Source organism: Echiichthys vipera, assembly GCF_963691815.1.
Source record: "Echiichthys vipera genome assembly, chromosome: 15".
Taxonomy (NCBI): Eukaryota; Metazoa; Chordata; class Actinopteri; order Perciformes; family Trachinidae; genus Echiichthys; species Echiichthys vipera.
In genome coordinates this window covers 3035621-3061685 of record NC_139840.1, presented here as the reverse complement: position 1 = coordinate 3061685, position 26065 = coordinate 3035621, and the positions used below count along the sequence as shown (strand labels likewise).

The 26065-nt window shown below is 47.9% G+C and overlaps 1 protein-coding gene across 1 annotated transcript; it reads left to right on the top strand.

The window, feature by feature from the left end:
• Positions 1-208: 208 nt before the first annotated feature.
• LOC310957730 (ADAMTS-like protein 2) lies at positions 209-25435 on the top strand (the record flags this gene model as incomplete). The annotated part of the gene is made up of 20 exons (XM_083928427.1): positions 209-301; positions 3761-3850; positions 4201-4304; positions 8015-8090; positions 8569-8671; positions 9144-9289; positions 9432-9555; positions 10707-10787; positions 11629-11804; positions 11948-12371; positions 13920-13988; positions 15151-15466; positions 16742-16842; positions 17172-17298; positions 21225-21438; positions 22383-22538; positions 22652-22822; positions 22949-23125; positions 24961-25114; positions 25287-25435. 20 exons carry the CDS (start codon positions 209-211, stop codon positions 25433-25435), a joined length of 3051 nt encoding a protein of 1016 aa, XP_083784553.1.
• Between the last annotated feature and the right edge of the window lie 630 nt (positions 25436-26065).

Below are 26065 nucleotides of genomic sequence, written 5' to 3'. Positions count from 1 at the left end.
CACTTAGTGTGACTTTCCAAACCAAGTTAAAAAGCTCAAACAAAGCCCACACATGTCAAGAATGAAACCGAGGGGGTGGGGGGTGTAGGAGCGGGCCCACAAGGCGTAGCCCACTTGGATAGGGGGTGGAGGAAGGAGGGCAGAGGGAGCGGAGCGGAGGTAAGGGGAGGGGAGGGGAAGTGGAGTCGCTCCATGACATGAATGAACCATGTTCGCGTACGGAGGCTTAGCTCTCCCGGTTTGCTCCTTTCTCCTGCTGCACCTCCCGGTTCTCCCGCTAACCAACAACTGGCCCGTTAAGGTAAATAGCTGTCGGACCGGCTGTGTGTTGTCCACCTCTCGAAGCTGTTTCCACGCGTCAAAGGGCGCAGAGTTACGGGGGGGGGGGCTGGGTCGTGTGCTCCAGCGGGGAGCACTTAATCCTCCAAAGTCTGTCACTTGCTGTGCTTTCTGTGTTTGATCGTCAAAGCCACTGCCTTTGGTTTTCCACCCTGAATGAATTACTGGAGCATTTCCAAACTCTAACACTGTGGCGATCACTTCTGAATTATAAGCCAGTCCCTTGGGTTCTTCGTGCTTCGGGGAAAAAACGCATCACCATAGTAGTGTATAGTAGTATTTGTGTATGTGCAGGTAGGCTAACTGTTCCCAAGTGTTCCCTCCTGAAAAGCGGATACTTTCTGAATGAACGCCGGTGGGATGCTCGGGTGCGTGTTGCGTTGAGGAGTGGACGTTGGTGGTCTGAGGTTGTGCATGTGCAGCTGAGCTTTGCAGATGAAGTTGACTCCACATGCAATGAATGTGCAACGGTAATAAAGGGAAGTTGTGTAGTGCGCACAATAACTGGCGTGACATCTGAAATCCTTCTGTTGGCAAAGACTATTGAAGGTTATTGTCTTCCAACAGCAGTCTGTGCACATGATTACACACAAACGTAATGCACCATGGCAACAGTGAGGTAATGCTTTCTATTCAAAGGTTTGGATTTATTGTGTTAACGTCTTAGTTTGAAATAGCAGTGGTTGTTTTCTCTATCAAGAGGTGGAGAGATCATCATCCTCATCATCATCATCATTCATCTTCGACCGCTTGTCCCTGTCGGGGTCGCCGGGGGCTGGAGCCGATGATTTTCTTAATTCATCTTTGCGTGCACTTCATGCTGTCATCAAACACAAAGACCAAAGGGTTGAGCCCCTGGAACAGAGGGTGGATGATGTGGAGCGGCGTCCCAGAGCAGGAAACCTTGTGATCACTGGGCTCGATACCAGGCGTAAGACCCACGCCCGGGCTGCCGGCCCACAACGGGTGACCAACGAGGTGAAGATGCAACCATCTGAGGAGCTGCAGACCCTGGAGCAAATTCATGGAAAGCAAAGATATTCACCTGGAGAGTTGGCGACCATTACGCGATAAACAAGGCAGCAGTGAAGTGGCCCACATGATGTCGATGGTACGGTGTTGGGTGAACCCTCTCTCCGCATGAAATGGACATCATGACCCGCTGCGCTGTGTGTGGTTTCTCCTCATAACCAGACTCAAATGCTTTGTGGGGCGGCAGTAGCTCAGTCCATAGGTGACTTGGCTGGGAACGCTGGTTCGAGTCCCTGTGTGGACCATGAATGGAGCGTGGACTGGTGGCTGGAGAGGTGCCAGTCCATCTCCTGGGCACTGCCGAGGTGCTGGTTCGAGTCCCTGTGTGGACCATGAATGGAGCGTGGACTGGTGGCTGGAGAGGTGCCAGTCCATCTCCTGGGCACTGCTGAGGTGCTGTTGAGCAAGGTTGACCCCCCAACTGCTCGGGGTGCCGGTCACTGGCAGCCCCCTCGCTCTAACATCTCTCCATTAGTTGCATGTCCTTAAGGTCCTGTCTGTGCATGTGTGTGTATTTCGCGCCTGAGGCCCAGGTAGTGTGAGTACAAACGGGCCTGGGGCGCGGGGGAAGAGGGAGGGGGGGACAAGTACCCTAAAGCCCGGGGCGCGGTGCGGATTGACAGTGTGAGTGCGCCCTCAGTCTGTCAAATGAACATTTAAACTGTAAGGAAGCAAAAGGCAACTCCAGTCTTGTAGATTGCAGGATAGACACAGTCTCTGCCTTAACATCGGAAAGTTACATCACTGACCGACCATTTGGCCGCACACTCGGGCTAAATGAGCAGCAAGCTGACAGACAAACTAACTGATTGATCTTGTGCCTGACCAAAAGGCTCACACAGTCTCAACGGAGTAAAGAAGACAACACGGTGACAGCCAGCAGCCAGCCAGCCAGCCTGTCACCGTGTCTCGGGGTCTCACGGCTGAAACTCTAAACAGATGCATTACCAAAGGCTTTGCAACCAATTGTTTGCAGACACTTTTATTTAGCAGCGCTCACAGTTTCTTTTTTCCAAACCCTGAACACGGATCGTTTTCTTTGCACATGAATGGACTGAACATGAACGCCACAGAGACGGCTGACGAAATGCCCCGTATTCGTCTGTTCACCATTCAGTCCGTTCTTTCCTGCCAATGAAAGAGAAAACACAAAGCCTACTGTACGCAGAGCCTGAACGAGGTCTGAGAGTCTGCATGTGAAGCCGAGCTTTGTGGATGAAGTTGACTCCTCATAAAACTGATGGCAACAGTAAAAAAGGAAAGTTGTGTAGTGCGCACAATAACTGGCATGACTTCTGAAATCCTTCTGTTGGCAAAGACCATTGAAAGTTATTGTCTTCCAACAGCAGTCTGTGCACATGATTACACACAAACGTAATGCACCATGGCAACAGTGAGGTAATGCTTTCTATTCAAAGGTTTGGATTTATCGTGTTAACGTCTTAGTTTGAAATAGCAGTCATTATTTGTTCTATCAAGACGTGGAGAGATGATTTGCTTAATTCAACTTTGCGTGCACTTCATGCTGTCATCAAACACAAAGACCGAAGGGTTGAGCTCCTGGAACAGAGGGTGGAGGATGTGGAGCGGCGTCCCAGAGCAGGAAACCTTGTGATCACTGGGCTCGATACCAGGCGTAAGACCTACGCCCCCAACGGGTGACCGACAAGGTGAAGATGCAACCATCTGAGGAGCTGCAGACCCTGGAGCAACAGGGGATTAAACTCATGGAAAGCAAAGATGTTCACCTGGAGAGTCAACACACTTCAGCATGTCACACTCTTCCAAACAAGGATACAAAGAAAAAGCCTGCACACAAGGTGGAAACCCTAAAGGAAGCAAAGACACTTAAAGGCATTCGGGATTTACCTAAATGAGCCCTTAACCAAAAAAAAAGCAGAAATCGCTTGGACTAGCCGAATGCTGAAAAAGCAAACTAGACAAGAAATGGAAAGGTGTTCGTTGGGCTGAATGGGCCGCCTGAACAATCTAAAGTGACTGTGGTCCGAACACTACAAGACTTTGGGCGCACTCACACTGTCCTTCTGCACCGCGCCCCGGGCTTTAGGGTCCTTGTCCCCCCTCCCTCTCCCCCCGCGCCCCAGGCCCGTTTGTACTCACACTACCTGGGCCTTGCGCAAATGCTTCTTGCTGTCCTATACGTCATCACGCCGTAACACGTCACACGCATTGATGACGTCATCGCGATGCATCTCTTTGTTTACAAATCTTTCCATAGACCTCAGACCTCTGTTGAACTAAATTGAGATTTCTGTTTTTAAGATATCTACATACAGTTATACGTGTACATGTGTAGATATCAGTGCATCACACAGTAAATATCTTCATGTGTCTGTGTCTGTCTGTGTGGTGTGTGTGTGTCTGCCAGGACAGAAGTGAAGGGAGGGTGGAGCAGCGGAGCATCCATCTACAATCACACAGCACTGGAAGTCAGAATGGCAAACAGGCGAGAAACAAGGTAGTGTAATCACACTCAAACAGGTTTAATCTGGTGTCTCATGTAATGTCTTCTGTGTGTGATGTGTGAGACTCTTGACCTTTGCAGTCAGGGTCATTTTAACCTTGTGTCGAGGGACAGAGGGACAGACAGTCAAGTGTCATTAGAGCTTTCTGCTGAGAGGCATCCAAGCTTCTTCTGTTAAGGTTTGCGTAGATTATAGATGGTTGCCATTAAAGATAACATAGCTATTGCTCTCAATGTAAGCCCCCTACAGTGGTGGCGGTGGATTATCATCTCAGAGCGCTCTCTTAATTTTGATCATTCCCTCCAACTCCAACTCCAACTGACTGTTGTATGTTTTGTCCCAGGAGGAGGTGTTTCAGTGGTGGGGAGAGTGGTCCAGTTGGTCCTCTTGTTCCAGGAGCTGTGGAGGAGGAGTCAGGAGTCAGGAGAGACACTGTCTCATACAGAGGTAATGTGTTCAAAAACTACAGTACAGCACCGTTTCAGTTTCTACACTGAGGGCCTCTAGGGGAGGTGGGTGCAGGCTAATTAGCGACACCAGTGGCTGCGGGCGTCAACCACAACAGTGAGACTGAACATAACTGACCTGTTGGTATTATGCTGTAAAAGGAATAACAATCGTAGTTCCAATCAAACGCTAGCTCGCTGTTTGCAAATCACTCCATCAGCCAATGACACTAAGTAACCACCGCACAGGCGAGCCACAGCCAGCTTAGGTTTCAGTGAGCTAACATTAGCCAGCTAGCTCTTACTTAGCTATGCTACATGATCGGGTGTTGGTTGCTTCGTAACATTAGCTGATAAGGTCATTTGTATGCAGCCAGCCAGATCCGCACTGAGTCTGGATGAATTAGCTGACGTTATCCACTTGAGACAGTATTTTGTACGTCAGCTAGCTAGCAATTAGGCCGCATTAGCAAGCAAGCTAGCAAACGTCAGCAGCTAAAAGCTCAGTGTATTTCACATATCAGTGTTTCCGCTGGGATTTTTATCAGCACCGGGGGAAAAGGTTTTTGTTGTAGCACCACAACACAGAGTCCATACACGCTGTGCCTCCACTACACACACTCTGCAGGGGCCTGCAGACTCTCAGACAGCCTAAACTCCAGCACCAGGGTCTGAGTCTGGACCATCCCGGGTCCCACTCTCTGCCATTACAGGATAGATGGCAACCTTAGGTCCATGTCCGGGCCACCGCTGCAGAATGAACAGAAGAACAGCATGTGCAGACTCATTCGTTGATGTTAGCGGACTCCGTTTAACTATCACGGTTGGCTGTAGGAGAGGTGAAGAGAGGGGAGGGACTCTGGACCCAGAATCTTTACATAGAAGACAGTCCATAGGCTGTTATAGGCAACCGCCGAAGCTGGCGAATGTCTCAATGCCTCATTTTCGGCCGGTGCGACTTAGAGCGCACTCACACTGTCCTTCCACACCGCGACCCGGGCTTTAGGGTACTTGTCCCCCCCTCCCTCTCCCCCCGCGCCCCAGCCCTGTTTGTACTCACACTGCCTGGGCCTATACGTCATCACGCCGTAACACGTCACACGCATTGATCGCGTGTGTGTGGCTTTGTTTCCAGATCTTTCCACAGACCTCGGAGTTTTTGTGCGTCTTGTCGACTGTTTTTGAATCTTTTCATCGACCAAATCTGCAGTAAACACTCCACCTCCGCATCACACCAACGTGAACCTTTCACCGCCATTGTTGTTGTTGTTAAATGTCCGCGCATGGTCCGTCCCTCTATTTACATGTCCGAACAGGCGGGCATAACGCTACTGCCGTAGGGCTCGTGCTCGTACACGTGCGCACGCTCGTGCTCGTACATGTGCTCCGCTAAAGTCCACCTCTTTCAAGCGCTGGCCGCAGTTATGCGCGGAACGGGTGCACTCACACTGCTTAAAGGTACTAGGCTTTAGCTGAAAAAACGGTTTTGGCCCCGGCCAGAACGACAGTGTGAGTACGCTCTTATACTCCGGAGCGACTTATAATCCGAAAAATACCGTATAGGTTTGTTTGGAGCCAGGAAATGACCAAACATATGAGGACGGCCAGCCCTTTGCATTGCAACTGAGTTTGTGCAACTGCTGCCAAAAGTCTTGAATGAAAGACGCAACTTGATGCTAAAAAAGAGAATAAGCAGCTTTGATATTTCGTCTTGCACACACAGTGAATGTAAAGTTACGCACACAGCAACAACACATGGTGGAAGAGCGAGCAGAGCCCGAGGGGAGTGAGGTAGAGCGCTGATAGAATGTGTGTGTTTGTAGCCATCTTGTCACCTTTGACCTCCCCCTGTCAGACTTGCGGAAACGTCTGTCAACCAAGATTAACGCCGCTCTGCCCTCACTGTTGGCCTTCTGTCACCCCCCCCTCCTTTCTTTCTCCTGTCTTTGTTCTTCTCCTCCCCATTACTCCTCTCATGCCTGCCCCTTTTACACCTCTTTCCATTTTTTTACGCTCTTTCTCTTCTCCTCTTCGTCCTCTCAACCCCATTCACCTCCTCCCCTTTTCGCCTCTCCTGCTTTTTTCTCTCTCTCTCCTCTTCCTCTCCTTTCTTACCCTCATCACCTTCTACCAATTAGATGTGACACTCTCACACAGTGACCTCCAGCTCACCTCTTCTCGCAGTCTCTCTCTCTCTTCACCATCTAAACAGTGGAGGAGGATGGGCTGAGGGAAAAGAGACAGATAGATAGGAGTTGTGTGTGTGTGTGGGGGGTGCAGTTATCATGATAATGAAAGACAGATGCATTGACTCCATGTTGGACTCCTGTAGGTCCTTTCCAACACACACACACACACACACACACACACACAGAATTAGGATCATGTTAACCGTAAACTACAGCATTCTTAGACATATTTTTCTCGCTCCATCTGTTGCAGACACATGTTACATGTTGCGAAACTTTGCAAACTTGAGAGGTTTTGAGACCCTTGAGATCAGAAGATGTCGGCTGGTTTGAAGTGAATAAAGAGGCCCTCACTCCTTTACTGTCAAAGACACATTCAAGTCGTCGCTGTTCTCCAGAGCCAGCTAATGTCGATCACATGTCACGTTTCCTCTGAAGACATGAAAGTATGAACTTGCTAGATGTCTCACAATAATAATAATAATAATAAAACTAAACACAGGAGCAATAGCAGGAGTGACTTTTGTACCTCAAAACGTCCACTTTTGAACCGAGGTGCTGCAAATAGACATTACTTACTTTTGAAAATGCTGTTTTCAGCCTTTCGAACATGAAAGGAGATCCCTGCCTTTCTGTGTTTTACATCAAAGAACAGTATTTTTCGGATTATAAATCGCAGTTTTTTTCATAGTTTGGGCGGAGGTGCGACATATACGACTGTGCGACTTATAAATGTTTTTGTCCTTCTTTATTTTGCATTTTCGGCCGCTGAGACTTTTACTCCGGAGCGACTTTTAATCCCAAAAATACGGTAAATGGAATATATTTGGGTTTTTGGAAAAAACTGGATATTCAAAGACGTCACATTGGACTTTGAGTAACTGGGATGGACATTTTATAAACCAAGCGATTAATCTAGAAAATAATCAGCAGATTAGTCAATAATTAAAATAATAATTAATAGTTGTTGCCCTGCTTTTGAACTGTACAAAGTTTTACCATTGGTGATAAACGTAAGCTAGAAGTAGATTTATTTAGCTGACAAAGTGCATTAAACCATGTGAATACAAAAACAATGTGAAACATTTAGAAACAATCAGAGATACAGAAAGAATTGGGGCCCCCTCGTAGTGAGGGAGTAGCAAGCTGATTGACAGTAGCTTAGCATAGCCTGCCAGTGCGGACGAGTGGAGTAATGTGGGAGAACTTGGGTATGTTGAACAACAGCCAGGTTGCTGCATCTTACATGAACTGTCGAGGTCGGGTGGCAGATGCAGGCAGACCAACCTGGAGGGAGTAGTGAAGACACAAGATGACAACAGTCTGCACTAAAAACTACGCCTACAGGAGCGGGTTGTCGCAGCGATGTTGGCATGGCTCTCTCTCTCTCTGATGTGATACTGGAGTGATAGAGTTGGATGCATAGCGGAATTCATTGGCAATATACTCTATTAATCTATGTGTCTTGTGTGTTGTGGATGTAACACAGAATATTGACCGTACTGTGTCCTGTCTGTCTCAGGCTGTCCACCACCCAGAACGTCAACAGCTCGTACTGTGTCGGCTCTCCTAAACAATACCAGCTGTGTCCAAAACAGGTAAAATCCTGAACTCTACTCTGTGATACGCTGTACGCATTAGCAGACTTAAGAGACTATTTAAGTGTGTGTGTGTGTGTGTGTGTGTGTGTGTGTGTGTGTGTGTGTGTGTGTGTGTGTGTGTGTGTGTGTGTGTGTGTGTGTGTGTGTGTGTGTGTGTGTGTGTGTGTGTGTGTGTGTGTGTGTGTGTGTGTGTGTGTGTGTGTGTGTGTGTGTGTGTGTGTGTGTGTGTGTGTGTGTGTGTGTGTGTGTGTGTGTGTGTGTGTGTGTGTGTGTGTGTGTGTGTGTGTGTCTCTGTGCGTGTGTGTTTTTGTGTGCGTGTGTGTGTGTCTGTCTCTGTGCGTGTGTGTTTTTGTGTGCGTGTGTGTCTGCGTGTGTGTGTGTCTCTGTCTCTGTTTCTGTCTCTGTGTGTGCGTGTACGTGCGTGTATGTCTCTGTCTGTGTGTGTGTGTGTGTGTGTGTGTGTGTGTGTGTTCAGCCCTGTCCCAGCTCCAGTGTGAGCTTCAAACAGCACCAGTGTTCTCAGTTCAATTCTAAAGCCTTTGGAAGACGACACTACCAATGGACGCCTCTCTACCCCGGTATGATATCCATCCATCAGTCAAGTCAGTGTGCTTTATTGGTAATTGTGTGTGTGTTAAAGGTATGGCCCCTCTCTCCATACTCTGGAAATGAAAGTAAACTGTTGGTAAAGGTTGTAACCGTTAAGTTTGACGTGGAGTATTTCAGCTTTCAGTCGATCGAATGTTAAAGTTTGAGTTTACCTTTGCATCCCAGATCATTACCACATGTAACTACCGTATTTTTCCGATTATAAGTCGCTCTGGAGTCTCACCGGCCGAAAATGCATAATAAAAATAATGTACCCTAAAGCCCGGGGCGCGGTGTGGAAAGACAGGGTGAGTGCGCACCTGCGGCCAAACTACAACAAAAACTGCGACTTATAATCCGAAAAATACGGTAACTGAATTTCCTCCTCTCTATTGACCAGAAATCTCATATTGTGATGTCACTGACGCGAATATCTTTTTAAATATGTGATTTCCTGCGTAGCTGATTACATCAGCATCTCCAATAAGCCGTGTGACCTGCAGTGTACAACCATCAGTGGCGAGCGGCAGCTGCTGGTTCCCGCCCACGATGGTACATTCTGCCGCGATGCCAAACACCACGGAGTGTGTATAGAGGGAATCTGTCAGGTAACCCGACGAGACAAGATGTTTCTGTGATTACTTATTTGTATGAAATGTAGTTTTTACCTTATTCTTTATAAAAATCCACTGTCTGGGTGAGTGAAGTGAAGTGTCTGAAGTCTACTTAACGCCTCCTCTTCTCCTGCAGCCCGTAGGTTGTGACGGGGAGCTGTACAGCAGTAAGACAGTAGACAGATGTGGAGTATGCGGGGGCGACGGGACGTCTTGCCAGCGCGTCTCTGGATCATACAGGAAGGCACTCACACAGTTAGGTAACACACACACACAGACACACATGTAGACAGATGTGCATATGAATATAACTGATGAACCATTAGTAAAGTCAAGTTCTCTGCTGTTGGAGTACGCCACACTCGCAAAACTCGCAAAATATGTTAAATCCACCTTTTCATTTCTGTTCTAAGGGCGCACTCACACTGTCCTTCTGCACCGCGCCCCGGGCTTTAGGGTACTTGTCCCCCCTCCCTCTCCCCCCGCGCCCCAGGCCCGTTTGTACTCACACTACCTGGGCCTCGGAGAATGCTTCTTGCTGCCTATACGTCACACGCATTGATGACGTCATGGCGATGCGTGGCTTTGTTTCCAGATCTTTCCATAGACCTCTGAGTTTTTGTGCGTCTTGTCGACTGTTTTTGAATCTTTTCATCGACCAAATCTGCAGTAAACACTCCACCTCCGCATCACACCAACGTGAACCTTTCACCGCCATTGTTTGAAATGTCCGCGCATGGTCCCTCCTTCTTTTTTCTACGTCCCAACAGGCGCACAGGAAATGACCGCCGTAGCCCTCGTGCTCGTACACGTGCGCACGCTTGTGCTCGTACACGTGCAAACGTGCTTTACAAAAGCCCAGCTCTCCCTACCGGGCTGTGGCCGGCAAGCGTGCCGCAAATAGGTGCGGTACGGTTGCACTCACACTGGTCAAACGCACTAGACTTTACCCGTAAAACCTGTTTGGGCACGGTACGGATGGACAGTGGGAGTGCGCCCTTAGTGCACTAGTTTGTCACAAGTGGGGCGTCGCCTCACAGCAGGAGGGTTTGAATCTGGGCTGGGATCCTTCTGTGTGGAGTTTGCATGTTCTCCCCGTGTCTCTGTGTTTCTCATGGTTCTCTGGTTTCCTCCCACGGTCCAAAGACGTGCAGTTGTTAGGTTAATCGGTGACTCTGAGGTGCCCGTAGGTGTGAATGTGAGCATGAATGGTTGTCTGTCTATGTGTCAGTCCTGTGATAGACTGGCGTCCTCCCCAGGGCGGACCCCTCCTCACACCCAATGTCAGCTGGGATCGGCTCCAGCCCCCCGCGACCCCGACTGGGATAAGCGGTTGCAGATGGATGGATGTTGTCACAACTGACAATGGTGCATGTGTGTAAAGAAGGTGTTTTTTGTTTTTTTTCCTCAGGCTATTTGCTCATCACCAACATCCCGGCTGGAGCTTCAGACATTCAGATCATAGAGAGACATAAGACTGAGAACATCCTGGGTGAGAACCTACAACTTCTTTAAGGTCAATAAGTATGACATCAACAGCGTTAAGGCAAAAACAGTACCACTTTAATAGTGTTGCAAGGATTTTTATAACAAAATGATATCTTTCTTAATATATTCATATGAAATCAGCTCGGTCTGGCCGAGTTCACACATCATTTCCAGACTTGGAAATGTATTAAAATGATCAAATATCATGGGAATAATCTTTAAGTCTTTATTTAGAAGCTCGGTAGAAATGCTGTAGAACAGGGGTTTCTGCTCGCCTTGGTCACACACTATCTTATTTTACAGCTAAACACGGTTTGATCAGAGTCCAGAGTCGACACTTCGTCAGAGACTCCTCAGCTCTGATTGGTTGTTGTTCTTTAACAGGGCTTTTCCACAGACCGTCTGTCTTATTGTGCTGTCAGGATATAGTGACAGTTTCAGCAAAGAAAAGAAAAACATATTTTTCATAGAAAAGGTAAAGACTTCAGCTTTAACTCTAACCCAGGGGTGTCAAAGTGATCCAGTAAAGGGCCGTGTGGCTGCAGGTTTTCATTCCAACCAAGCAAGAACACACCTGAACTGTCTTCACACAGTTGATTTGTTGGACCAGGTGTGTTTTTGATTGGTTGGGATGAAAACCTGCAGCCACACGGCCCTTTACTGGATCACTTTGACACCCATGATCTAACGGGTCTTTTTAAAACAAGAACCAGTAGTACATTGTAAGTACCACTATGTTGACAATGACTAGTGTTTCTGTGGGGTTTTTGTTTGGGGGGGGTTCTGACCCAGTTTTGAATATGACAGTCTTAGTCCCTCCCCCTGATGTTTGCCCCTCTCTCTAGCCCTGTCAGATGAAGCTGGTCATTTCTTCTTCAACGGAAACACTGTGTTCGACAACCCTCAAAACTTCCACGTAGCAGGAACCGTGTTTAAATATCGACGTCCAAGCAACGTCTTCTCTGACGGGCTGGAGTACATCATCGCCCAGGGACCAACACTTCAGGGCCTGAATGTTATGGTCGTACACACACACACACACACACACACACACACACACACACACACCGTATATGTGCGTCTCATTTGACTATAATAACGGATGAAATTAGTTTAATTCCAGTGTGAAGTTATTAACCTGTGATTTTCTCTTTGGACCTGAAGTATTACAACCTGAACGGGAAGCTTCCCCACATCACCTACGAATACACCATCCCCTGCACATCTCATGACATCACCGCTGCAGAAGGCGTCGTCACCACAGGCCCCTCCCACTCCCATCTTAACCTCACTTATAACGAGGTAAATGAGGATGTCAGGGGGGCTCAACTGAGAGCCACCAATTACAGCCGAGGGAGTGTGACATCTGTGCATCACTACAACACCCAGCTGGGAGCTGACGACCAATCAGACGTGCAGCTGCAGGAGGAAGAGGAGGAAGAGCAGGAGGAAGTGGTGTGGGAGATCAGGACACCGAGCCCTCCGCCGCCAGCGGCCATGTTGGTGTACAGGCCGGCTGATGTCACCAGTCACGTGTTCAGCCATAATGATGTGGAGGAGCAAGGACCTCCAGTGCCATCTGGCTACAGTGAGTCACAGATGAGTCCGTCTTCTGATAACTGAGCTTTTGACTTTTTAAACACACACATTTGTGCATAGAAGCTGCCAATAGACAGTTGCACTGATGGTCTCTGAATTATTCAGCTGACAAATGATGACATTGTTTCTGTTTCATATAATTGACTGATGTCAGGGATTCATTTTCAGCTGACAATGGGAAATTAATATCATGACGTATTATTGCGATAATTAAAGTATAGCCGACGAATTGTCATCTGATAATACCAGCGTCAAATTGCTTTCATTGTCTTAACAAGTGCAGCATCTACACACTCTGATACAGTATGTGTCAGTACGCCAATAAACACACATTGAGTAACAGTTCAGTGACTCGCTCGCTCCTTGTTGAACACATTAGGAGACCGCTGGTGCACAGGACATTTACCTGTTTTTACAGGTACATACTTTACAGCTTGTTTCACACATTCTGTGTGTAAGTGTCCACAGACGGTGTTGATGCGATTGTCTGACACTCGTGTTCTGTTAGCACACGGTAGTTTTCGAGTGAGGGGACGATGGAGCGTGAGTTTGGCTGGAGAATCGGAGCAGCGGGGGCGGTGTTGCAGTCGCTCTACCGCACCGTTGTGACGTAAAGAGAGCTGAGGAAGGCAAAGCTCCGGATCTACCGGTCAATCTTTGTTCCTACCCTCACCTGTGGTCATGAAAGCTGGGTCAGGACCCAAAGAACCAGGTCCAGGTCCAAGCGTGTGAAATGTGTTTCCTCAGGAGGGTGGCTGGAGTCTCCCTTAGAGAGAGGGGGAGAAGTTCAGCATCCGTGAGGAACTCGGAGTAGAGGCGCTGCTCCTTTGCGTTGAAAGGAGCCAGTTGAGGTGGTTCAGGATCATCTGGTAAGGATGAACCCTGGGCGCCTCCCTAGGGAGGTGTTCCAGGCACGTCCAGCTGGGAGGAGGCCTCGGGGAAGACCCAGGACCAGGTGGAGAGATTAGATCTCCACACTGGCCTGGAAAAGCCTCAGGATCCCCCAGTTAGAGCTGGTTAATGTGGCCCGGGAAAGGGAAGTTTGGGGTCCCCTGCTAAAGCTGCTGCCCCCGCGACCCGACCCCGGATAAGAGGCTGAAGATGAGATGAGATGAAGTTGTTTCCTCAGTCAACAACTTAATTTGTTTCACCGTTGTATCTAAAAACAGATGCATGTGTGCACGGGAGTACAGACGCATTTTCTAGTTTCCTGGCAACCTGGCATCCGTCTGTCTCATTCTATCATGTACTGACCTTTAAATTACCAAAATGGTCAGTAAGCTGTTGTGGGCTCATCTGTTTGTCTATATAAAGAATAAACGCTCATGCTTTCAAATATATCATTCAGAGTTTACATCATCACTTGACTGGCAACACAAAATTGATCACGTACACCTGAGTGATATATTTCGATATGCGAGCCCCACTTCTTTATATGGATATCTGGGTACAGCTGTTCAGAGTCGTACCCAGATGTTTGTCATTAACGCACTGGATTTGTCTCATTCACTGTCTCTTTGTTTCACTGTTCATGAAGGAAGTTCCTCCAACTCCATTGACGAGCCGTCCACCGCTGATGACAACACTCTAGTGCTCCCTTTCCCTGGTAGGAGAGAAAAATTCAGCTTTTTCACCGAGTTGAGTGCTAAAATAAACAATTAAACAGTGTTTTATACTTGGAATATAATGCTGTGACACATGGAGCTGAGAGTTTTTAACACATTGTTATTGAAAAACAGAGAATTGGACCCAGTCGAGGGTCGAGCAGTATCGTCAGCACCACTGCCTACTAGCTGGTGTGGGATAGGCTCCGATATAGGACGTTCTCCACAGAGAGGGGTGGGATGGGACAGAAGTGGCCGCCCTATTCAAACATACAACTTACAACAGACCCTGTAACTCCAGTGTCGTTCTGTAGCTGACCTCCGTGTGAAGAGGAGAGGCCATAAAAATGACATTTAAACAGAGGATAAACAAGCAGGGCTGTTTCTTGGGGGGTAGCCTGGGAGGGCACCCTCGACATAGTCTGGGCGTCTTAATGTGGCGTTAATGTTAATGAGGGATTTTTCACAATGTTCATCGATTCTCGAGTGGTTAAAAAAAAATGTTTTAGCGCCCCCTAACAAAGCAAAATTGGGTTTATGGTGGGTCTCTCAGGGTTAAAGCAGATAAAGTAGATGGTAAAGGTGGTAAATTAATATTTTTCCTGCGTGTGAGTGTGTACATGAGCGTGTGCGTGTGTGTGCGTGTGTGTGTGTGTGTGTGTGTGTGTGTGTACATACTGTAGTCCTCATGCCACCTCTGGATAAGTCAGTGCCCCACTGCCCCAGTCAAAAAAGTCTGGAAATGCCACTGAAAATAAGATATTACTTTAGTTTTGGGGGCGGCAGTAGCTCAGTCCATAGGTGACTTGGCTAGGAACCGTAGGGTTGCTGGTTCGAGTCCCTGTGTGGACCATGAATGGAGTGTGGACCAACCGCTTGGGGCGCCGGTCACTGGCAGCCGCCTCGCTCTAACATCTCTCCATTAGTTGCATGTATATAGGTCCTGTCTGTGCATGTGTGTGTATTTCGGGCCTGTGTGTGTAAATAGAGTGAAAATTGAATTTCCCCAATGCGGGATGAATAAAGGAATTCTTCTTCTTCTTAACTACTATTAAAACAGTCTGTTTATATCTATTATACCCTATTCTCTTAAATAATAGCCGTCATTACTCAGCATTAATCTCAGCGGTCCGGTATGTAATCATTAATTCTCTCCATTCACAGGTAGTCAGAGTGTTCACACCCTGCCGGACGACGCCTCCTACCTGCTGCGGGACGACTTCCATTACAACAAGACCAACTCAAACACACACTCCCTCACACAGTCGAACACACACTCTGTTAAACACGCGCTCACTGATCACCATCCACCAGCAGAAGCATATGTGCAAACTCTATCTGCCACAGACACAGAAATACACTCAGACACGCTCACGGCTACTGACACACACTCTGTCACACACACAGAAACCGGCACACACGCGGCCATCTTGGTACAGCTGCAACAGGTGCCTGCGGCCCAGGCAGCCAACACAGAGAGGTATGAGGCAACAGCTGTGGGACAGATCCAGTGTCTGCTTGAAGGCCACTGTCATGCTATGTAACATGAAATACACTTCACATGCACGCCGCATTAATGTTCAACAGCTTATTGCATTGCACCCTCATTCATTTACCCTCTGCTTATACTTTATGGAAATGATTCATATCAGTCCTCTGAGCTTGTATGATGTTGTCATGACTTCTGGTTGTAACATAACTGAATTCACTTTGCTTTTCCACTGAGAGCTTAATACCGTATTTTTGGGATTATAAGTCCCTCCGGAGTTTAAGTCCCACCGGCCGAAAATGCAAAATAAAGAAGGACAAAAACATATGAAGAGCTCTTTTCCAAAACGAGATAAAAGCCAAATTTAAATAAAATGAGTTTGAGTGTATACAGAACCTTTTCACTGCTTCATCAGTGTTTCTGACAAATCTCTATATTTCCTCGTTTAAAATGGTCCTTAAGATGCAGTTCCTTTCCAAACCGCGACCAGCACCAAACCTATTTTTAGCCTAAATGCGATACGTCCTCTCGACCAATCAGAATTCAGGGAGCGTTCTATGCGATCCAACATGGCGGCGCTCTGAAGCGGGAGAGTTTTTGGTTTCGTCCGTCCGTTCAACACGTTCAGACTGAGCCATGAACCATTCTGACAAGATACATTGAATATTATTATATACATTATCTACTATTAAATTGGATTTATAGCGTTTTGGAAAAGAGCTCCTCATTTATAAGTCGCACTCGAGTATAAGTCGCATTTTTGGGGGAAATGTGTTTGATCAAATCCAACACCAAGAAACAACATTTCATCTTAAAGGCAATTTAAACTAAAACTAGAATAGAGAACAACAGGCTGAATAAGTGTACGTTATACGACGCATAGACAACGGTCTTTTAGTAGCCGCACAACTTCCTAACACACATACAGGAACAATTGATCACCGCACACACCGAGTGACACAGTCATGAACAGTCGAGCACCGAGAATTTTGACTGGTTGACGTGTGTGTGTGACGATTGCTGATATACGCCGAGTCTCTTACGTGACTGACAGAAACAACGCTTTGATATTTGACGGTAATGTGTTAATAATTTCACACATAAGTCGCCCCAGAGTATAAGTCGCACCCCCGCAGCCAGACTATGAAAAAAACTGCGACTTATAATCCGAAAAATATGGTAGTTGTTGTTTTTCATCATATGAAATGGAAAATATCAGGTTTCAAACATGTGCCCTCCTGTCTCTCTGTGTCTCTCTCTCTCTAGTAATGACTTTGATGTGGGTTTGGACCCAGATATTAGTCTGGCAGACATGTATCGTTGGAAGGTTTCTGCCTACGCTCCCTGCAGCTCCACCTGTACGACAGGTAAACACATGCGCAACACGCGAGTTCACCAGCATCATATATCAAAATATCATTGATTCTACAGTGGCTTTAGAAAATACAAGTGTCTGTGTGGCTGCTACTGTAGGTGTCACATTGCATTTCAGGACACCTTAGGGCGCACTCACACTGTCCTTCCGCACAGCGCCCCTGGCTTTAGGGTCCTTGTCCCCCCCTCCAGGCCCGTTTGTCCTCACACTGCCTGGGCCTCGCGCAAATGCTTCTTGGTGTCCATACGTCATCACTCTTTGGTTTCCTTTCCCTGCTGTGTGCTCTGTGTTAACATGGTGCGTCTGTGTCTGTGCTGTCAGGTATCACAACGAGCTATGCCCTCTGTGTCCGATATGATGGGACTGAGGTCGATGACAGTTACTGTGACTCTCTGACCAGACCTGAGCCAACGCATGAATTCTGCACTGGGAAGGAATGTCCTCCAAGGTACTGTCTATCTGTCTGTCTGTCTGTCTGTCTGTCTGTCTCTCTGTCTCTCTGTCTGTCTGTCTCTCTGTCTGTCTGTCTCTCTGTCTGTCTCTCTGTCTGTCTGTGTGTCTGTCTCTATGTCTGTCTGTCTCTCAGTCTGCCTGTCTGTTTAGATAGTTTAGATATCTGCTAAATAAAGTAGAACAGGAGAATATTGACGTCTGTATCTTAGAACCTAAGATTTTAAACGTAGACAATCTGTCTGAACTTATTTCAATGTCTTTACTCTAATATATTTCAAAGCATCAAAAATGTTCATGCAACATTAGTAAGAGTTTAACATTGTTGTTAATTGGCGAAGGTCAGCACTGTCGCCTCACTGCGAAAAGGTTGCAGGTTCGCATCCCGGCTGGGGCCCTTCTGTGTGGAGTTTGCATGTTGTCCCTGTGTCTGCGTGGGTTTTCTCCGGGTTCTCCGGTTTCCTCCCACAGTCCAAAGACGTGCAGGTGTTGGGTTCATTGATGACTCTAAATCACCCGTAGGTGTGAATGGTTGTGTGTCTCTGTTTGTCTCTATGTGCCCTGCGATACACTGGCGTCCTGTCCAGGGTGGACCCCGCCTCACGCCCGATGTCAGCTGGGATCGGCTCCAGCCCCCCGCGACCCCGACAGGGACAAGCGTTTGAAGATGAATGAATGAATGAATGTCATCGGCGATCCCTAGTGGTAGTTCCTAAACGACAGTGGCAGGCCAACTGCATGACCTGCGCAGATCCGACTAGACACTAAGGGCCTGCTCACACTATCCTCCCGGGCCGAGACCCGGACTTTAGGGTACTTGTCCCCCCTCCCTCTCCCCCCCGCGCCCCAGCCCCGTTTGTGCTCACACTGCCCCGGCCTCGGCCCCGGCCCATGCTTTTTGCTTGTCCGTACGTCATCACGTCATCACGTATGCGTGTGACGTGTCACGTCGTAACACGTCACACGCATTGATAGACGTCATCGCGATGCGTCGCTTTGTTTATAAAATGCGCGCGGTCTTTCAGGGGCGCACTCGCACATAATGGAAAGCAGCGCTGAAAACATGGCACAATTTTTGGCTTTGTGGTTGTTTTGGACTCATTGTGAAGCGCCACGACCCAGTTTAGTCGACGTTGTGAGGCGACAACTTGAGTCGAACCGAAGGGGACGAATGAGAAGGTTTTTGCGAAGGCAGCAGGTTGCGAGGGAGGCATTCCTAGCGTTACTCATGTCCCATTCATCAACAAGGTGAGAACAACATCAGTTTTAACCAAAAGCATTGTTGAATTGTTGAACAGGGGGGGGCCAGCAAAGCTCGCGTAAAGAGCATATAATTAAAGGAATGTAAAAACAACGCATTATTACACTCATGTATTTAGATATTAATGTAATATAACTTTAATGTAGCTGCATATTTGATGTTAGTAATCAGAGTCTCCATAGTAACTGTTACCTGCAGTTGCCAAATAAATGGAGTGGGGCAGAAGTACAAAGTAGCAAAAGATGGCATTGCCCAAGCCAATTGTACTTGAGCATGTGTACTAGTTGCTGGATTTTTTTTTTAACTTATTGAGAACATCTGTATGCAATGGGGGATATGCATGTGGTTTATAGCCATCCTTTCCTATTACTGTCTGTTACACTGTTGTCCTTTCAAAAAAGCTGTCAGGCTATATTAAATGCATAGATAATTATAAGCAATGTTCCTTTTGTTACAGGAGCATCTGGGTTCGGCAAAGATGTGGTATGTGGTGGCAGCACATCATCACACACTGGACAGAAGATGAATGGCAGTTAAATTTCAGAATGAGGAAGACAACATTTATGCAGCTCTGCGACATCCTCCGGCCACACCTTCAAAGACAAGCATCAACATTCAGGAGACCAGTGCCTGTGGAGCAACGTGTGGCAATATGCATCTGGAGACTGGCCACAAATGTTGAATTCAGAACCATCTCCCATTTATTTGGAGTTGGACATTCTACTGCAGTCACTATTGCCAATCTTGTCTCTCGTGTCATTGTGACCCACTTGCTTCCACTGTACATTAAAACACCCTCTGAACGTGAGTTAAGGCTCATTGTTCAAGGTTTCAGAGACCGGTGGGGGTTCCCACAATGTGGCGGAGCTATTGATGGGACTCACATAGGTATTTTGGCTCCACCTGACAGCCCTGCAGACTACTATAACCGCAAAGGTTTTTACTCTGTGATCCTGCAAGGTGTGGTAGACCATCGCCTTCGCTTCTGGGACATTAATGTGGGCTGGCCCGGCAAAGACACTGTTCCCTGACATCACTGAAACTTTTGCTGGAGTGGATGTGCCAGTGGTCATGCTAGGAGATTCAGCTTATCCTCTACTGCCATGGTTAATGAAGCCCTACCCTGAAAACCAGCTCACCACCCCATCTCAGCTGAACTTTAACTATCGTCTCAGCAGGGCAAGGATGACTGTGGAGAGGGCTTTTGGTCGGCTTAAGGGAAGGTGGCGTTGTCTGATGAAGAGATATGATGGTAACATTGACAACATTAACACTGTTGTGTCAGCCTGTTGTGTGCTCCACAACTTTTGCGAAGATAACAGCGAGGAGTATGATGATGATTCCACTGTTAATGATGAAAATGAGGCGCGCAATCATCATGGCGGTAATTTGAACAACACTCAAAACACTGCAAGAGATGCCTTGTGTTCTTACTTCTGTAGTCTGTAATGCAAACAAGTGACTGTTTTTTCTGTTGTCACTTTTTTTTGGTGGGTCTGGTGTCACTTTTTTTTGGGTGGGTCTATACATACTCTGTACAGTGTCCTCTTGTTATGACATGGTTGTATAAATAAAATAGAATTAAAACCATTTTTGTTGTCTACATTTACTTGTTTTAAACTGTGTTGTTTTACATCTCATAACCTGATCTTTATGTATTGATTGATGCACTGAGGCTTACAATAAATTGTTTCCAATAGATGTATGGACCTTATAGGTTTATAAAAAGACAAGATGTATGGTAAGACAGTTTTATTAAAAGTTGGCAAAACAAAATTATAAACAACATATCTAGAAAAACACTTAAAAAATATAAAAAGTCACAATCACGTTATATAAAAGGTAAAAACTATTTAAAATAAACATGCATGGAAGTTGTTAAATACCTTACAATAACAAAATTAAATACAAAAAATAGTGCACGCAGCAGTCTTCTGGCAGACTCCGGCTCTGTTTTTTAATAATTTTAATGTCACAACTGACAGTAGCTCAGGTTTTCCTGTGACATAGACCTGGCCGGTTGTGTCATGGCACCCAGAAGCTGCTGAAACATGGCATCTGTCCGCTGTTGTCGGCGGACCTCAGTCTCTGCCTGAGTGGTGATATAGGCGTTAAGTGTTTCTATGTCCAGCCTGCTGCGCTCCTCCTCTAAGCGCCTATAGTCGCCATTGTTGTTGTTGTAAATGTCGGCGCATGGTCCGTCCTTCTATTTTCTATGTCCGAACATGCGCACATAAATGACGTCAGAACCGCCGTAGGCATCGTGCTCGTGCGCGTACACGTGCGCACGCTCGTGCGCGTACATGTTCAAACGGCTCCGCTAAAGCCCACCTATTTCAAGCGGGCCGTGGAGGGCCAGCTGGCCCCAGTTGAGCGTGGAGCGGGTGCGCGCACACTACTTAAAGGTGCTAGACTTTAGCTGAAAAACCGGTTTTGGCCGCGGCCAAAAGGATAGTGTGAGCAGGCCCTAAGATAAAGGGTTGGATGCAATAGAGAAAACATACTTAAGACTACGAAGTTTAGCTGGCCTTGTGTTGACGACCAGAAGTAGGAATGACATCTCTTAATGTGACTGAAATGATTTCTTTCACCACATGTCCCTGAAAGTGTATTAATGTCAGACCTCACCAACAGCAGCTCCGTGCCTCTCTCTCTCTCCTCAGGTGGGAGACCAGTGGATGGAGTGAGTGCTCTCGAACCTGCGGTGAAGGCGTTCAGTACCGTACCGTGCGCTGCTGGAAGATGCTCTCGCCAGGTCTTGACTCATCCGTCTATGATTCCCTGTGTCTGTCACATGACCTTCACAAACCAGCCAATAGAAAGGTCTGCCTCGGCCAGAGCTGCGGGCCGCAGTGGGAGGTGTCTGAGTGGTCAGAGGTAACACATTAAGCCACAGTGCACTGTGCAGGGATGTGCAGTGTTATGATCAACACTGATGCCTACTATGTGATGAAATCTGATAGGAAGTCATTTCTTAGATTCATTCTGTCGACCAAAAGTTCAAGAAAAGCTTCAGTTTCAGTATGAAAACGTTTCCCAAACTTAAATTGACAGTGTGCAGTCACATGCAGCACATGTGAAGATGAAGCTCTAGTGGGATTGAGGCATCAGGTGTAGGTGACACGAGTGCCCCGTCTAACTCACACAGAGGAAACTTTCAAACAGAGCAGCATGAGATAATACAGTTACTTTAAAGCATGGGTGTCAAAGTCAAGGCCCGCGGGCCAGATCCGGCCCGCGAATGAATAATCTTGGCCCCCGGGATGATATCTGATTAGTATTAGAAGCGGCCCGCACGCCACAGCCGCCTGCTGGTGTTTTTCAAGCACCAAAACTACACTACCCACAATGCAACGGTAGCCCGCGAACTCACTGCAGCGCCGCAAGTGTGTCTGTTCGTCTCTATGTGCCCTGCGATAGACTGGCGTCCTGTCCAGGGTTGACCCCGTCTCACGCCCCATTTCAGGACACCTTAGGGTGCACTCACACTGTCCTTCCGCACCGCGCCCCGGGCTTTAGGGTATTTGTCCCTCTCCCCCCGCGCCCCAGGCCCGTTTGTACTCACACTACCTGGGCCTCGGCCAATGCTTCTTGCCTGTCCATACGTCATCACGCCGTAACACGTCACACGCATTGATGACGTCATCGCGATGACCTCGGAGTTTCCAAATCTTTAAATGATGCTCTTAATGACAGACCGCTGTAATGTGTCTCCAGAGTCCAGAGTTCTGTGACACTCATGCAGACGTAACCTGAATTCAAAGTGTTTATGCACGTGTGTGTGTGTACATAATGTATGTGTGTCCCTGTGTGTGTGTTAGTGCTCGGCGCGCTGTGGCTCTCGGGGTGTCCGTACCCGGGAGGTTCGATGCTCCATGGAAATGAGACTGTGTAACAAGTCTTCTCAGCCAATAGAGAGTCAGGAATGTGAAGGGCCACCCTGTGACAGAAGATGGACAGTGTCTGACTGGGGACCTGTGAGTGGAACAACACACACACACACACACACTGAACACACACCAGACCAGTAATCCAATATTGAGTTCATGAAAATGACCCTTTCAATGAAAAATGTCTGTGTATGTGCCAGTGCTCCGGTGCGTGTGGAGAGGGAAGGATGGTGCGCGCAGTGATGTGTCGATCATCAGGTGGGGTAGTGATGTCAGAGGAGCAGTGTGACCAATCACTGCGCCCGTTGGCCATCTACCCCTGCGGTGACAGAGATTGCGCCCCTCACTGGGTTGAACAGGAATGGCATCAGGTAAACAAGTGTGGTAGCTGGGGGGGATCAAAGTCAACACACACACACACACACACACACACACATACATATATATACATGTATAAAGTTTCTTGTTTGTGTGTTTGTTGTGTATGTGTGTGCCAGTGCAATGCCACGTGTGGGCGCGGTGTGCGGCAGCGTCAGGTGGTGTGTGCTGGGCTGGAAGGTGGTGTGTTCAAAGAGTTTCCAGACAGCAGCTGTGTCCAAACCGACCAACCAGAGACCAGCTCCTCCTGCTTCCAGAGACCCTGCTCCAAATGGTTCACCACATCCTGGTCTCAGGTAACTGTCTGCCTGTCTGTCTGTCTGTCTGCTCACCCACTGATGCATTAACCAGGCAGCACACAAGCACAGTGACCTTAAGTCAAGATTGTCTAATTGTATAAACTAGTGCAGTGTCCATCCAGAGGGGGCTGATTGCTGTAAGAGAGAACAGCCCTTTACCTGAGTCCTGAGTCAGAACACACCTGATAAACAGTTCTTAAGATATGTGAAGACACACACACACACACACACACACACACACACACACACACACACACACACACACACACACACACACACACACACACACACACACACACACACACACACACACACAGATTCCTTCCTTTACAGTTGCATGATACATCTGCAGTGCCACCTATTGGCCTAATGGCACCAAATGTGCCATTAGGCCAATCACACGTCATCTACACTTCCACCAGATGTGGTGTCAACGGCACAAAGAGTTCAGAAGAAGAAGAAGGAGAAGAATTTCTTTAATTGTCCCGCAATCGGGAAATTCAATTTTCACTCTATTTTTTTTATGTTACACACACACACACACACACACACACACACACACACACACACACACACAGACCCGAAATACACACACATGCACAGACAGGAGCTATATACATGCAACTAATGTAGAGATGTCAGAGCGAGGGGGCTGCCAGTGACCGGCGCCCCAAGCAGTTTGGGGTTCGCTGCCTTGCTCAACAACACATCGGCAGTGCCCAGGAGATGAACTGGCCACCAGTCCACGCTCCATTCATGGTCCACACAGGGACTCGAACCAGCGACCGTCCGGTTCCCAGCCAAGTCACCTATGGAGATATGACAAGTTCTGTAAGATAAGCCCCGCCCACAGCGATTGAGCAAACTCTGGAAAGGTCACTTTTTCCGGCTCGGTCCAAAGATGTTCTGTGATAAAAAGGGTTGATTGCTCACAATGTTGCTACAGGGATCACAGAAGCTGCGTGGTCCAACTCTTATGCGGCTCATCTGTTTTTTCTCTCTCGGTGAGAGAACTACACAGAAGTGAGTAGAAAAGGAGTACAATCTGTTTACAAATAGTTAAGATACATACCCCAATCGTATTATCATCAAAAAAAAAGGGTGGGGAGGAGGGGTGTTAATATAACACCTGTGATTTGGGTACGTTAATATAACTTATGAGTTCCAGATGTCGTTAATATAACGAATGACCGTTAAGTGTCTTCAACAGAATTCCAAAGCCTGATGGCAGAGGGGAAGAAACTGTTCTTGTGGCGGGAGGTTTTGGTCCTGATGGACCTCCGTCCAGAGGGGAGAGGTTCAAACAGGTAGTGTCCAGGGAGGGAGGGATCAGCAGCTATCTTCCCTGCTCTCCTCAGGGTCCTGGTAGAGTAGAGTTCTGGGAGAGAAGGGAGGTTGCAGCCAATCACCTTTTCTGCAGAACGTATCATAGGCTGCAGTCTGCACCTGTGCTTGGCAGAGGCAGCAGCGTGCCAGACGGTGATGGAGGAGGTGAGGATGGACTCAATGATGGCAGTGTAGAAGTGGACCAGCATTGTCCGCGGTAGATTGAAGGACTGGTGACTGAGGAGCTTGACGGACTGGTGACTGGTGACTGGTGACTGGTGATTCGTCTGGATCCTGAGAATCCAGAGAAGAAAATCATCCTGTTTCAGAGACTTTTGGTTCAAAAGTTACCGGCCAAAATGTGAAGTTTGTGGTTGCAGCGCCACCGTCTGGCCAAACTGCACCAGATTTGTTCTCACGAGTCCTCAGCCGTACACCTGCGTGCATGCGTGTGTGTGTGTGTAGCTCTGATCACCAATAACACATCCTGTCTCATGCCCCCTCAGTGCAGTAAGACCTGCGGGAGCGGCGTCCAGGTCCGCGAGGTGAAGTGTTACCAGGGGGAGGAGCTGGTAACCCGGGGCCACAGCTGCGACTCTGCCCTCAGGCCAGAAGCCAGACAGAGCTGTGAAATCCAGAACTGTCCGACAGAAGCACCAGGTAGAAAAACAAATGTACTGCAGGTGATGCAACTCTTCCGTCAGCGGAGGAGACGTGAACTCCCACATGCATCGCTGTGACGTGTTTTACTGCAGCGCCCTCGTGAATTAAGAGGAGCGGTGTCTCATCCTTTCTGTGTGGCTCTTGTGTGTTTATCCAGCAGCCGCCCGAGTAGCCGCCCCGGCAGCGTCAGTAGTAGCAGAAGACTCCTGCCAGGACAAGCCAACAGCCAACTGTGCCCTGGTCCTCAAGGTGAAACTGTGCTCTCATTGGTACTACAGGAAGGCCTGCTGCCAGTCCTGTAAGGCCCCGCGACCCTGAAGTCTCAACTGTAACCGCTCACCTCAACTCCTTCACTCAAACCACTGGTACCAAAGGTCACATCACACTCATATCGGTGCTATACAGGAGCCTGCTGCTAGCAATGTGAGGCCTTACAACATTCACGTTAGCCTGTCAATGTTAGACCTTTCATCCCGTTCCCTCACTTTGTGCGTAGTAGCGTCGTCACTACTGAAGAAGAGCATCACCAGAGTCACCGGTCAAACACTCCACAGATAAAGAACAGCTCCAGGGCTCTTCGTGACACAGCGTGCGGGGCTTTGTCCTGCTCCGTCTGACAGAGGCCTCGACCACGTACCCAGCGTGCTACACAAACTACCCACTGACCACCCCTCCCCGGGCAATGTGAAGATAGACCAGCTTCAGGATGCACTGGGCTTTCTGTTCATCTGAGTCCTTATCTCCCAACCAGTCTTTTGATAAACATCCTTTGTCCTCTCTTTATTTCTCCCACTCCGTTTTAAAGGGACAGTTTGGCTTTTTTGAAGTGAGGTACTCACCTACAGTAGATGGCTGTGAGCATGTCACCTGTTTGGAGAAGTGACACAGAAGCTGCTGTGGACGGGAACAGCAGCTAAACCTGTTTTAGACACAGGATGTTTAAGTGTG